The following is a 14,208-nucleotide window of genomic DNA, read 5'->3' on the forward strand; positions in this document are numbered from 1 at the left end:
GACGCCCAGCTGCCACTTTGGGATCCCCCGCTGGCCCCCTGCTCCTGACAAGTCCCCCCTGGGGCTCCCCTGGCCTTGACCACCGGCGCCCCCTTCTGGGAATCCTCTGATTCGCTGGAAAGACTCATGGAATCTCTAGAGTCATTGTCATCCTCTTCCTCGCTGTCCTGGGATTCATCCCCATCGCTCTCCATCTCCTGCCTACCCTGTGCCTCTGTCCCTGAACCCCTGACAACGTCCAATCAAAATAAAATGACATACGTAATTTATATAAAGAAATAGAAAATAAAAGATATAAAAAGATTCAAAAGATGATTACACAGCCTTTGGATTCCAAATCTCCCCCCCCCCCTTCCCCAGTTTGAATTCCCCATGTCCATCAGTCTATATGTTATCAGCCTGTAGGTCTCAAGTCATGGCCAAATTTCTCCCCAATTCCATCTTGCCGGTTTTCTTTTAATTTATTAATTTTAATAATATTTAACTTCAAACGTCCAATCTAACAGAGGCCTTAAATTTCCTTGATCTTTACCACTCCTCCCATTGTTCTTTCCGTGTCGTAGTCAGTCCTTTGTTCTTCTTATTCCTCACTTTCTCAGGTTTCTTGTCCTGTGCAGCTGTTGAAACGTTCTAATTCAGAAATCTGGTATCTCTACAGAGGTTTGTTATTCAGGAACAAAAACTTACGTCCAGTCCCTTCCTTTCTTCAATAGAAAATTCTATTGTCTCCTTTAATGTAAATACCTCTGTAGACAAAATACTATTTCAGTTTTGCAGCTTTCCCAGAAGATAACAAGTCCTGTGCGAATCCCGGAGTATTTTTCCACTTACGACCGTTCTTGTAATGTCCCGAAACCCCTCTAGGGGGATTGTAATAACTTTGTATCCTCTAATCCAAAAGTCAAATTGTTGTTCCTTATTTTCCGACAGTTTATATCCATATTGCAGCAAATTGTAACAAAATTAACCAGCAAAGTCCTCATAACAAAGTCCTCTTTATATTCTCCAGCTTTGACAGCTACTTTGACAGCTGTCAAAGTCTCCGTCTCTCTTCACCAGGCTCTGCGAATCGCCCCGGTTCCCAGGGGGGGGTTGCATTTTCCTTCTCACCCTCCACTCTTCTCCTCCAGCACAGTTCTTATAATTTCCCATCGTGGAATTAATGATTTTTATCGAGAGTATACTTCCCTTTCGACCTTGGTTACCCAGTCCTTGTTTTGGGATGTTTACAATAGGGGGGGGATTGACTTCCTTTTTAGATCGCCCCCGCTCGTGCCTAATCCGAAAAAAAATTCCTTTTTTTTCTCCTTTTGAACCCGGTTTCCCAATTACTCACGGGTTGTTGTTAATAGTCCAAATTTCCAATGGAAGAAGTCAGCGCTCTCCGTCGAATGGCATGCGGCTGCGCTCGGCAGGGAAAGCAGAGGACTCAAAGCACCACGCCGCTCCCCGGCACCCGATCCGAAGCCTTTAAAAAGGCTCCTTCACGAGTCGGGAGGGCGCTAATGGTGCCAGCCGAGTCACCCATGTCCACGGGCTCCGTGCCCATGGTTTTTAAGGGTCCCCGCGTCGCCGGCGCGGTAGGACCCAGCCCCTGCCGAGCAGACTCCCTCCGGAGCTCGGAGGGAGTCCGCCATTCGGCGATGGCGCCAACCCGGAAGTCCCGAAATGTTAGAATTCTAAGGAAAAAGCCATTGTTATCTCTCAAGCATGAGTTTGACCAAACTGCGGGAGGCAGTGGAAGACAGTAGGACCTGGCGTGCTCTGGTCCATGGGGTCACGAAGAGTCGTACACGACTAAACGACTAAATAAAATATCTCAAGCAAAGGTTGAAAAGATTATACCCATGTTAACTGGACAGCGGAACAATGGGACAATGTTTTTGGAGGGATGTGACCCAAATCTCCTTGCTTGGTAGTGATGGCATGAAATACACAAGGGGAAGAATCAGAGAAGATTTACATCCTACTTGCCTTACACCGACCGTGAAACACCCAGATAGGTGTGATGATCTGGGGTTGTATGGCAGCAAAAGGTGTGGGCAGAATATTCGTTATTAATGGGAATGGAAATGCCCCCAAATAAAAAATGAAATACTTTAGCCCAAACTGAAGCCTTCCGCAGGTGATCTTTACTCAGATACTGAAGCATTTATATATATTTATTTATATATTTACTTTCTTTTTTTAAAAAAATAATTTTTATTAAGTTTCATATTACCGAATTAAACACATCAAACCAATTAGTCCAAATTATAACAATACATATCATGTAATCCAATTATTTTCCAAATTATAAATTTTTGTGAGGGGTACCCATGCTTCTTGATCGGCAGGAGTCCAATCCTCGAATATTTTCTGCTGCTTTCATATTAAGAATGATATTTCCAGTCCCTTCTTCTCAATCCTTGTCGTTACTCATTTTCCTTTTCATTCACCTCCGAATTGCTCCGCAAGTGGCTTGAAAGAAACAGTCTTGTTTGTATTTCTGTGTGGGCTTTGTACTGCTCTCTCGTAAATCCCAATAATCCAGGCATTTCCGCTCGAGCAAGCAATCGCCATCTTCTTGTTCTGATGAAATACAGTCCAAAAGCTCGCTCTTTAACTTTTCTGACCTGTTGCATCGTAAATTAGTCTTTTTCCAGGAGGGCTGCCCCTTCCAGTTCACAATCTCATCGAAAGTAATAAATCTTCGGCTCGCCCTCCCCAAGACCAAACCTCCTGCAACACAGGTCTCATATCAAATCTCCATTCTAACTGCGTCACAAAGAGAGCCCTTCTTTCCAAATCCTTTACAGAGTAAAACCTTTAAATTCATATTATTCCCACACAGTTCCTTTTTAGTCCCATTTGCCAATTAGTTGCTGTGATGGATATTTTAAGAGGGAGTGTTATTAGTTAATCACATAGAGCAAAAAAAGATAAAAAGTCATTTCACCCCCCCTTTAGTTCCGTTGCACTCCAATCCACATACCAGCATGTCTGTAGTTCTTTGATGTAATCTTCCGTCTCAGTCTTCTTCATTTCAGTGGTAAACTTGTTAGCAAATAAAAACCTCCTGCCTCTCTTGAAGCCTGTGCGTTATCTTTCACCAATTTTTTTCCTTTTAAGTAACGCAACTAGTTTCGCTCCTGAAAGTAGCTTCGGAACAATAAACCCGAGATAATTACTGCCAGTGTCTCGCTTCTGTGGGAGAGCCAAGCCATTACAAAAAATTATTATTACTACTACAGTGGTACCTGTTCTGGAAAAAAATAAGTTTGTAAACCGAGGTACCACTGTATCATCCTCATCCTCATCACTGCTACTGCCACCTGAGATACAATAAGCCTAGCTCTTCTCTGGAATGAATTTTGTTTGGCCCAGTCATGACATCCCCTCCATCTCCAATGTCAGTCCTTGTTATGGCTTGGTCTCCCACAAACGTAAGACGACTCTGGCTGTTAATTATTTCAGATTTATTGCTGAAACAACAAACTTGGACGGAGCTCCTCTACTCATCGTCCTCCCCACAAGATGGAGTTGCCCAGACTGAGCTCCTCCCCCTTCCCCAGCACGGAAGCCCCCACCTTCTCTTCCAGTATCTTTAGAGCGTCTCAACCACTTTTCAGATCCTACGAGATTTGGCAGAGAATGCTTCCTGCATTCCAGCGTATGACTCACTCCTGTAGCTCTCACACAGCTGCCTGTCACTGTCTCTGTTTTTCTTCTCCCCTTTGTTCAGAGCTCAGATTACAGTTGATCTCCTTCTCCTCTCTGCCTTCCGCTGCTAACTCTCCTCTCCCTAGGCCTGCTTCTTCTCTGGCTGGCAGCACCTGAGCTTCGCTGCCAGTCATCTCTTTGGTCAACCCAAGACTGACAGGAGCAAAAACAAAAACCTGAAGCTACTTAGCTTTCCTAACAATTCTGAAGCTGACAATGAAGATGGCCTGGGAAGTTCAGACCAGCCCAATCCTGGTAGAAAAAGGAATAATTTCAGGAAGGTTGTTCAAAGGAAAAACTGGGGGTGGGGGTGTTAGGTTCCCAGGTGTTATAGGGGACGCTGTTGAGCTCTGTAAAAATAGATGAGATTGGTCCCATAGAGGTATTTTTTGAATTTCCAGGCTGATATGACGATCCCACAGGGAGCCTTACCAAGAGAGGCCACGATCCCACGATTCTCCTCCATGACGTCCTTATGCAGAGCTCTCTGGTCAGGATCCAGCAACGCCCACTCCTCGTCCGTGAAATGAACAGCGACATCTTCAAAGCACACTGGACCCTAAAAGAAAAAGTGAAATGTCCCCCTCTGAGACAGCAGAAATATGATCTGCTACACAATTCTCTGTTGTTTCCTTCCTGTACATTGCGATGTTGTTTCAATAGGATTGCTTTGCTGCACATTTTAAATATGGATGCTTATTTTAAGTTTTAATAATGGGTATTTGTCTTTCAGCAACAGGTTTTACTCCACATTCTGTTTTTCAAGTCACTCTGCCTACGCAAGCATTCCAGTTTCCCCAATGGAAGGATTGACTTTTCCCTCTCCTCCTGAGCTGTTCTGGGGAGTTCCCTCCCAATGCCCTAGAGCCAAATTCAAGGGGTTCATGGGGGCATTGAGGGGGGAGCAATGGGGGGCAGGCCCCATTTTGTAGCGGATGGGGCTGGTTAGGTGAATCCAGGCCACTATTTGTTCTCATTTGTCCACTGCTTAGAAACTGATTTTAGCATTCAGTGATCAATCTAGAAATATAATAAGCCTGTTTTGGATGGCCATCTGTCTTGGATGATCTAGCAGAGATTTCTGCAATAAATTGGGTCTCCTGGCTCTGAGAGACAAGCAGGGAGGGTGGCTTCTGGCATCCTTATCCTGACTCACCTCTGCCTCTCGACCTTCCTCTCCCACTCGCCTTCTTCCTCTTCTGCCTCTGATTCTGCACTGCATTATGGCACAGAGTCTTCCAGCTCACTAAGCCCTGATAGCCTTTCAGGTTCTGACACCTCCTCTTCCCAGCCTTCTCCCTTTCCCCCCTCTAACCACCCATCCTTCTTCTACCTCCACTTCTTGGGCTCTGAGCCATCTTCCCTTCCTGGTTCCCCGGCTGCTTCCTCCCACCATTCCTCTGTGCCCAACCAGTCCATGACATTGCTCCATCCCTCGGCCTCTGTCCCCACAAGGCAGCTTCCCCTGACCTGATCTGGTTCCACAGTTGCTGCTTCCCTTCCGTCCCCATGAAAAGACAGATCAGGAGGTCTTGCCGGCATCATTCTGTCACCTGCAAGAGACAAAAGGTAAACAGGACGCCAGGAGTGTCTGCTTCTCTCACAGGTGAAACAGGGCATCTCTAACTGCAGATGGGGCTTTGAGAAAGCCTTACCTGCTCAGAGCATTTGGACGTTTGTGCCCATTTCATATGTTTGTTGTGCAGAAATACATCTCCCCTCCTCTGGACCCTTGTTCCCAACTGTCTGCCCCCAAAACAAGATGAAAAGAACCCCCAGATGAGTTGGAAAACCAACAGAATGAGACCAAATGAAGAAAAACCACCTTCCTCCCTACCCAGTGGCCTCTCTCTGGTGTCCAACGGAGGCCTCTCTGCCTCACAGGAATCCAGGTCCATTTCTGCAAAGAGATCCTTTCCCTGAAAAAGAAACACGGATTAAAAACACAGAAAGGTGAGAAATATTAGAAAGAGAATGGCAAAAAGTTGACAGGTGTGAGGTCTCATTCCATAGATGCTTTCCTAGAAAATGGATGGGTCATCAGCAGATCATTATGGGATGTCCTGTTTGGAGCCCCTTGGGAGTATCCAGAGGAAAGTCTCTCTCACCTGCTTTCTCTCCTCTGCCTGACTCAGGAGGAAACCTTCGGCCAGGGCCACCGCCTGGGAACTGGTCTCCGCTCCGCATTCCCTCACCCAGCTCTCCATCTTCGGGGGAAGGACAGCCAGGAACTGCTCCAAGATCACTAGGTCCAGCATCTCCGCTTTCGTGTGCCTTTCTGGCTTCAGCCACTGATGGTCAAGGTGGCAGAGTCGGCTGCAAACCTCTCGGGGTCCTTTGGCCTCCTGGCAGCAGAACTGCCTCAACTGCTGGCTCTGCACCTCTGAGCGGAGGGTGTCCTCCTCACCCAGGATCTTCTGCACTGGGTTTTCCCAGAATCCCCCACTGCTCCCAGTTTGGCTGGCATGGCCTCTTCCTGCTTCGGGGAGAACTGAGTCTTGCTCATCCATTTGTGCGCCCAGGAAGCCTCTGAGAGATCGGAAGGAACCCTTTGGTCTTCTGCCAATTTCTGCCCTTCTAAATGAGAAGCTATAGCAAATCCTACGAAGCAAATACATTGTTCTGTTACAGAATTTGTGTGTGGGGGGGGGAATGGTTCCCTGAGGAAGCATGGATGAGGGCTGGACTGCACCGCATCCCAGACCATGAGCTATCTTTTTGAAAAGAAAGAGGAGGAAGAGGAGGAGAAATAAATCTCTAGCCTTCTAGCCACGCAAAATGTGGAGGCAACTGAAGGGATTTCTGGGAGATTAATCAACCTGGTTTCTGCAGCCTTCCAGTCAATGCATGAAGTCAGAACCGACTGACAAGGGAGTCATTTGTATTTTGTGAAAACGGATGCTTGGCTCTAGTGGGGGTCCTCACCCAGGGGTCCTCAGGAGTTGCTCCCCCCCACTCTCCTGCTTCTGTCTCCTTTTCTTGTACTTGGACTCTCTGCCACTCTCCAGACAGACTCCTGGGGTGGGGTCCCCTTTGCTCTGAGGGCCAGGTATGTATCTGACTTATCCCCTGAGAGCTAAGTGGGCAAAGCCAAAGACATCTCCTTTGAAATTTAGGTGGGTAATTTTTTATTTTAATATTATTATTCCTATTCCTATTATTATTCTGTTAGATAGCTTAACACACACACAGCCATTCATGCCAGAGTCCCTGGAGGCTTGGTGAGTAGCGGCGCCCATTTCCGTCTGCTTTGCCAGCAACAATCCCTTTGGGACAGAGAGGATGTGGTCCTGGGATGCCATGCTCTGGGTGCGAGGGGATTGCTGCAGTGGCCTCTGTGGGGAGCTGCCCTTGGAGACGACTGGGAAACTGGTCTGCAATGCAGCAGCCAGACTATGGGCTAGGATCCCTCTCTTTGTTCCTGCCCTTTCTCCCCCACTTTTCCTCCCTTCCTCCACGTGTTGTTTTTTTTTAGAGGGGGGAGGGGCTAGTCCACCTCTTCGTCCAGCTTTGGAAAACCATTTGCACATGTTTCCTCTGTTGTGCAATGAGGCTGAGCGATGTCACACAGAGTTAAAGTCCCAGGGACTCCTTTGTTTAAAGAAGGGAGATATTTTTTTCTGAAGGGGGGGGGGCCGAGGGCCAAGTGAGTTTGGGATCCTCTGATCTCCAGGAAGGAGAGCGTGGCAGACCTGGCCCCTCCCGGATCAGGCCCCCCAGGCATCCTCCCCTGCTGCAACCCTGGGACCCCCCCCCCGTCTCCCCACTGCACCCTCTGGGGGGAGAGAGAGGAGACTCACCAGATCCCAGGAGGGGGCAGCGAGGCAGCCCTTGCAGGAGAGACCCCAAAGCAAGGAAAGGACTGGGGAGGGAGGGGCCTTGGCTCTGGAGGACCTGGCCCCCTCTTGCTTCCTGGCCTCTCTAGGAAGGCAGCTCACTTCCCTTTAACCCTTGCCAAGCCGAGTCCCTCCAGCTCAGCCCTCTCTTGCTTGGCAGAACCTCAGATTCTTATTATTTTTTATGGATTTAGGGGGCAGCTGCCCCCCTGGCTATGCCAATGCCCAGATATCCTTTTGGGGGGGAGGCTCTTGACCGGACTCTGAGCATCTCCCTCCCTTGTCCAGAAACCAGAGGAAGAGCTTGCAGGGAAAAGGGCTTTGCAGGAGGCAAGGAAGCTCCTCCTAGATTTCAGGAGTGGAGAGATAGGAGGGGATCCCAGGGTCATCTAGTCCAACCCACAGCAATGCAGGAATCTCAGCTAAAGCATCCATGGCAGATGGCCGTCCGATCTCTGCTTAGAAACCTCCAAGGAAGGAGAGTCCACCACCTCCCAAGGGAGACCTTTCCCCTGCCCAACTGCTCTTAGATGTCCCTCAAGGCAGCGGGTCCTGAGTTCTAGCCCGGCTGAAACAATCACACTGGCTGCCAAGGAGGAACCAAGCGAAGTTCAAAATAAATAAATCCTATTCTCATCATAAATGAGTAATACTTTCTTATGCATGCTTTTTATGCTAATAAAAGAAGTATGCCATTTTCCTTTCCAGAAATGCTTAATTGCTAATTAAATGGACTGAAAATGGATGGTTGCTCTTATTATGTTTTCGGAAGCTTTTAATATTGGATGGACTATTGTATTTTGATATTTTGTTGGAAGCTGCCTAGAGAGGCTGGGGAAATCCAGCCAGATGGGTGGGGTATAAATATATTATCATTATTATTATTAATTGATTAAATTGATCAGGTGAGTTTTCTCCTTTCAAAAGAGGGAGGTGGAATCTCCACTGTTGCTAATAGCATAACATTGAAAGGCTAGGGAAATATGGGGAGCCCTAGAGCATCTGCTTGGCATGCAGAATGTCCCAGGGTCAACCCCTGACATCTCCTGCAAGGGCTGGACGAAATCCCTGCCTGAAACTCTGGGGAGCTGCCGCCAGTCAGTGTAGGCCAGGGGTCCTCAAATATGTCCCGTGGGCCGAATCCAGCCCTCCAGGGTCGTGAATCTGGCCTGCACGGCCATTTCAGTACCCGCCAAGTGTCCGAGGCTGAAAGCATCTCGCCACCCGCTCAGTCAGTCCCTGCGCTGCACTCGGGTATAACACCAGTCTTGAAAGACCTACATTGGCTCCCAGTACGTTTCCGAGCACAATTCAAAGTGTTGGTGCTGACCTTGAAAGCACTAAATGGCCTCGGTCCAGTATACCTGAAGGAACGTCTCCACCCCCATCGTTCTGTCTGGACACGGAGGTCCAGTGCTGAGGGCCTTCTGGCGGTTCCCCCATCGCGAGAAGCAAAGCTATAGAGAACCAGGCAGAGGGCCTTCTCGGTAATGGCGCCCACCCTGTGGAACGCCCTCCCATCAGATGTCAAAGCGATAAACAACTACTTGCAGCCTTCTACTTCGTTTGTACACATGGCTACTGGTATCAGGTTCGGATAAGCAGCAACCAGCAGCAATAGAATGGAGCACAAAAAAGCGGTAGGGGCACTAGGACCCAGACAATGCTCAAATCTATCCTGCCTGAAAACAAGCTGCAGAAGTAAAAAAGCACCTGCAGCTGGGGGGGGGGGATTTGCATAGTTTTGCCCTCTCCCTCATCCCGTGCCTTCCCCAGCTTTTTTTTTTTTTACTTCCTGGTTTTCACTGCGCTCGTGGCTCAGAGCTCGAGGTTGGGGTTTTTTTGGCTGCTGGTTACTTAATTTTTTTCCTTCCCGATCCAACCCCTCCTGTGCCCTGCCGTCCCTCTCCAGCCTCATTGCTCCGTTTAGAGAGCGTGCGGACCTTTGCTAGCTGAGGCTGCAGCAGCTGTTGCTGGCTATGCAACGCTTTTAAAAGCGCCTGCTGGCGTTTAACCACCTGCCTCCTTCCGGCTCGATATGGCTCCCGTCTGTCCCTCCTCCCGTGTAAGCGGCTGCTGCCCGCTTTGCTGCCATGGCTCTCCTTCCCTCCCTCCTCCCCAGCTCCTCCGTAGGTTGCTTTAAAGCAAGCAAAGCGAGGACAGACGCTTTGCTTGACTGACGGCAGCCAGGGCTCCAGTCCGGTGCATTCGCTCTGTAACACTACAGGCATTTTCCCTTACTTTCTAGGAGCAAAAAAGTGCGTGTTATGGAGCGAAAATTAGAGTAGTTATTCTCCTGATCAATCAGCATTACATATCTAATGCAAATAAACATTTACTAACCTGTTATTACACCCTTCACATCCCACATAACATTGGTACATCAATTACTTTGTTCTGGCAAAATGTACATTTATACATAAAACCTGATATATCTTAGGTATTCAGTTAACTACAGAAAAATTATAACTGTGCACTGGTTAACTTTCAACCGCAGGTTGGCAAGGCATTCCTTCTCGATGGTCGAAAATGTCTTTCCTTCGGAAGTAATTTCTTGCTTATGAAGGTGATTGGATGCAGGTTGTCCTTCTCTCCCTGTTGACACAGTACGGCCCCGATCCCGGCATTGGAGGCATCGGTGAAGACGGTGAACTCACGATCATAATTAGGAGCAACAAGGACTGGTCCTGACGTCAAGGCGCTTTTTAAGGCATCAAAGGCCTGCTGACACGCTTATTTAACCTTATCTGGCTCCTTCTTCCGAGTTAGGTCAGATAAAGGCACTGCTAACTCACTAAAATTTGGAATAAATTTTCGATAATAACCGGCTAGTCCTAGGAAAGCTCTGACTTTCTTCTTGGAGGTAGGGGTAGGCCATTTTGAAATGGCTTCTACCTTTGTCTCTAAAGGTTTCATCACTCCTCCTCCCAACATGTGTCCCAGGTATTGAATAATCGAGCCCCCTATCTGGCATTTGCTAGCTTTGATGGTTAAGCACGCCTCTTTAATTCGCTGTAGCACTATCCCCAAGTGCTCTTTGTGTTTATCCCAAGTTGGACTGTACACAGCAATATCGTCTAAATAAGCAACTGTGAACCCTCGTAATCCGTTCAGGATTTTGTCCACCAGTCGCTGAAAAGTGGCTGGCACATTCTTTAAACTCAAACTGCCCTAAGCGACTTCTAAACACAGTTTTCTCCTGGTTCCTAGGGTCCATTTTTACTTGATAGTATCCCTTTGTTAAGTATAGGCAAGTGATGTGATGACACTGGCCTATAGCTTCGATCAGGTCATCTAAATGTGGCATTGGATATGCATCTGCTTTAGTGACATGGTTCAGCTTCCTATAATCCAGGCAAAATCTGATAGATCCCTCAGGTTTGTCTAACAACACTTTGTTTTTGTTTTTTTAAAGATATTTATTAAGGTTTTACAAAAAATAAACAAAAGTTTACAGAATAAAAAAGGAGAACATATAAGAACAAAGAAAAAAAATACAAAAAAGAAAAATACAATAATACATAGAGCAAAAAAAATTAAAAACACATAAGTGAAAGGAAAAAAAAGTTAAAAAACAAATCCACTTTTTATATCTTTTGGGTCATTTGCCACTTTCCTTGACCTCCTCTCACCTCCCCTTTTTGTATTCCCGTTTACATAATCAGTTCAGCAAATCCTTAGCCTCTTTCGTTTATCTTAACCCTATATCTTAACACATTATAACTAAATATTTTCATCCATTATCACTCCAGTTTTTTGCATATTCGTTTTAACTTTGTTGCTAATACCACTTATTTTCAATCCAACATCAATTTAACATTCATTAATTTTACAGTATTTCTGCAGGTAGTCTTTAAATTTCTTCCAATCTTCTTCCACCAACTCTTCTCCCAGGTCTCGGATTCTGCCAGTCATTTCTGCCAATTCCATATAGTCCACCACCTTCATCTGCCACTCTTCCAGGGTGGGTAAATCTTGTGTCTTCCAATACTTCGCAATAAGTATTCTTGCTGCTGTTGTCGCATACATAAAAAAAATTCTATCCCTCTTTGGCACCAATTGGCCGACTATGCCCAGGAGAAAGGCCTCTGGTTTCTTCAGAAAGGTATATTTAAATACCTTTTTCATTTCATTATATATCATGTCCCAGAAAGCCTTAATCCTTGGGCACGTCCACCAAAGGTGAAAGAATGTACCTTCGTTTTCCTTACATTTCCAACTCTTGTTATCGGGCAAATGATAGATTTTTGCAAGCTTGACTGGAGTCATGTACCACCTGTATATCATTTTCATAATATTCTCTCTTAAGGCATTACATGCCGTAAATTTCATACCAGTGGTCCACAACCGTTCCCAGTCAGCAAACATAATGTTATGTCCTATATCTATATTCTCCTGTTATCCTATAGGGGGTTACAGCAATGGGCTCGGCATCCCCGGTGTTGATATGATGTACAACTCCCTTAGCTCTACCTGGAGTATTACTGAAAATTTCCTTATAATCTTGCAGGATCTGTTTAACCTCCACCTGCTGATTAAGGGTTAATGTAGGAGCTATCTTAATTTCTTGTAGATTGCATAATTGCTCCCCTCTCCCTTCCCAGCATGTTCTATCGGCTTCGTCTGGATCTTCACGTATTGCATACACTGTCCAGCCTTCTGGTCTAAGATAAGGCTTTAACATGTTCACACGAACCACCTGACGCCCTTCTTCCCCTTGTTGGATTATGGAATTTACATCACTCATTTTGGACACAATTTTGTATGGTTCCTTCCATGCTAGTTGCATTTTATTTCCTATGGTTGGTCTCAGTAGCAACACTTCACTATTGGGTTCAAAAGTTCTTACTCTGGCCTTTTTGTCGTACCAGGTTTTCTGTTTTGTTTGGGCTGCCTCAAAACAATTAATTAAATCAGCATCCTCTTTCTGTTCTTGGGCAAAACTAGGTTTTTGGTTTTTTGTAAAAGGAACCAGCAGGGCTTCATTTCTCCCCTCAGAGATCTGTTCCTCAGCTCTGTCTCCTTTGACAACAGTAGCATTCCCCTCAGCATTGGGTGACTGTTGACCCCCCTTGGAGTGAGTAACTACAAAAGAACTCTGTTCATGCTCTAAGAGATCCCATCCGATCAGCACAGCAGTGGGAATCTCCTCAGAAATAGCAACCTGCCACTGTCCTGACCAATCTTGGAACTTAACATGGATCTCTGCAACGGGTAATACCTCAGGCTGATTTGAAATTCCTTTTAATCGCATAACTTTCCCTGGAATTATTTTGATGTGACAGATTATCTCTCAGTGGACAATAGTGACTTGCGAGCCTGTATCTTTTAACCCTAGAAATCTCCTCCCTTCACTCCAAATAATTTCCCCAGCGTTTTTCAAAAAAAGGTTGTCTTGTTTAATGGCATAGCAATGTGCCACTTTAGCCTCCACCACTTCAGCAGGCTTCGGCCTATCCTGACTAGCTTGGCTCTCCTCAGCTGCTTTGATACAATATGTTTTTTTTGGAGGGCTAATATTGACAGACATTTCCCCTCCAGCTCTACGATTAAAATTTTTGTGGCCAAATTTTCCACATCCCCAGCATTTCGGTTCTTTGGGATTTGTATAATTTGTTTTCCACTCTTTCTCCTCAGTGAGACTGGTGTTTGCTTGGGCCTTGTCATTTTGCCCTTTTGACAATGGCCTATTTCCCTTGTCTGTCTCTGAAGATGGGTTTCCCTTTGCCTGTTGGAATCTATTTCTGGTAGTCCCCCACACCAGTGTGGTGTAGTGGTTAAGAGCAGTGGACTCGTAATCTGGGGAACCGGGTTCGTGTCTCTGCTCCTCCACATGCAGCTGCTGGGTGACCTTGGGACAGTCACACTTCTTTGAAGCCTCTCAGCCCCACTCACCTCACAGAGTGTTTGTTGTGGGGGAGGAAGGGAAAGGAGATTGTTAGCCGCTTTGAGACTCCTTAAAGGGAGTGAAAGGCGGGATATCAAATCCAAACTCTTCTTCTTCTTCTTCTTTCCCGCCAAAACTTGGTTCATCAAACCTATGGTCCCTTATTTCATTTATTCGGTCAGCTAAGTTAGCGGCTTCTTGAAGTGATTGAGGGTGTCTTTCCTTTATAAGATATTTTAATTGGCCGTTTATCATTTCATAAAATTGTTCCAGAGCAAACACTTCTCTGATTTTTGGAACGGAGTCTGCCCTCTCCTGTTCTAAGCATTTTGTGAGGTAGTTTGAGATTTTAGCCCCAAACTGAGCGTATGTCTCCTCCCTCACTTTAGTCACACTTCTAAATTTCTTTCTCAGTTGTTCTAGGGTAATCCCAAACCTGGTATATATTAGTTGCTTAAACATATCAACATTTTTGGATTGGTCCTCAGTCATTTGGGCATAGATTTCAGCTAATGCACCACTTATTTTGGCTCTAAGTATCTTCATCTTATCTTCATCTTTCACTTGAAAATCTTGACAAACTCTTTCAAATGATATAATAAAAGCCTCAGGGCTATCTTTTTCCTTAAACACAGGAAAACGCTTTAAATCTACCTTCACTTGAGTTTGACTAATGGTGTTATTACTATTATTTTGATTTTCCATAGCTGCTAATTCCAGTTTCCTCATCTCCAGCTGAAATTGCATTCTTTCACTCTCACTTTCCCTCTCCTGCTCAGCTCT

General features: G+C 46.0%; 2 protein-coding genes across 5 annotated transcripts in view; one reads left to right on the plus strand and one right to left on the minus strand.

The window, feature by feature from the left end:
• Positions 1–14,208, plus strand: part of LOC308475334 (uncharacterized protein) — a gene marked incomplete at its 5' end in the record, with an annotated part of 115,598 nt that overhangs the window by 85,514 nt on the left and 15,876 nt on the right. The gene's annotated exons all lie outside the window — the stretch shown is intronic.
• Positions 1–14,208, minus strand: part of LOC308475111 (uncharacterized protein) — an 81,128-nt gene that overhangs the window by 39,667 nt on the left and 27,253 nt on the right. For 3 of the 4 annotated variants that reach the window (XM_081002026.1, XM_081002027.1, XM_081002028.1), the window contains exons 2-5: positions 5,811–6,303; positions 5,540–5,621; positions 5,173–5,255; positions 4,135–4,261 (exon numbers count right to left, since the gene is read on the minus strand). In XM_081002026.1, coding sequence (XP_080858152.1) covers positions 4,135–4,261; positions 5,173–5,255; positions 5,540–5,621; positions 5,811–6,212 — 694 coding nt within the window. In that variant the 5' untranslated portion in view covers positions 6,213–6,303. The remainder of the gene's footprint in view (positions 1–4,134; positions 4,262–5,172; positions 5,256–5,539; positions 5,622–5,810; positions 6,304–14,208) is intronic. The other variant, XM_081002029.1, reaches the window with a different exon arrangement.

The sequence above is a fragment of the Podarcis pityusensis genome (genome assembly GCF_964106645.2).
Source record: "Podarcis pityusensis genome assembly, chromosome: 4".
NCBI classification, from domain to species: Eukaryota; Metazoa; Chordata; class Lepidosauria; order Squamata; family Lacertidae; genus Podarcis; species Podarcis pityusensis.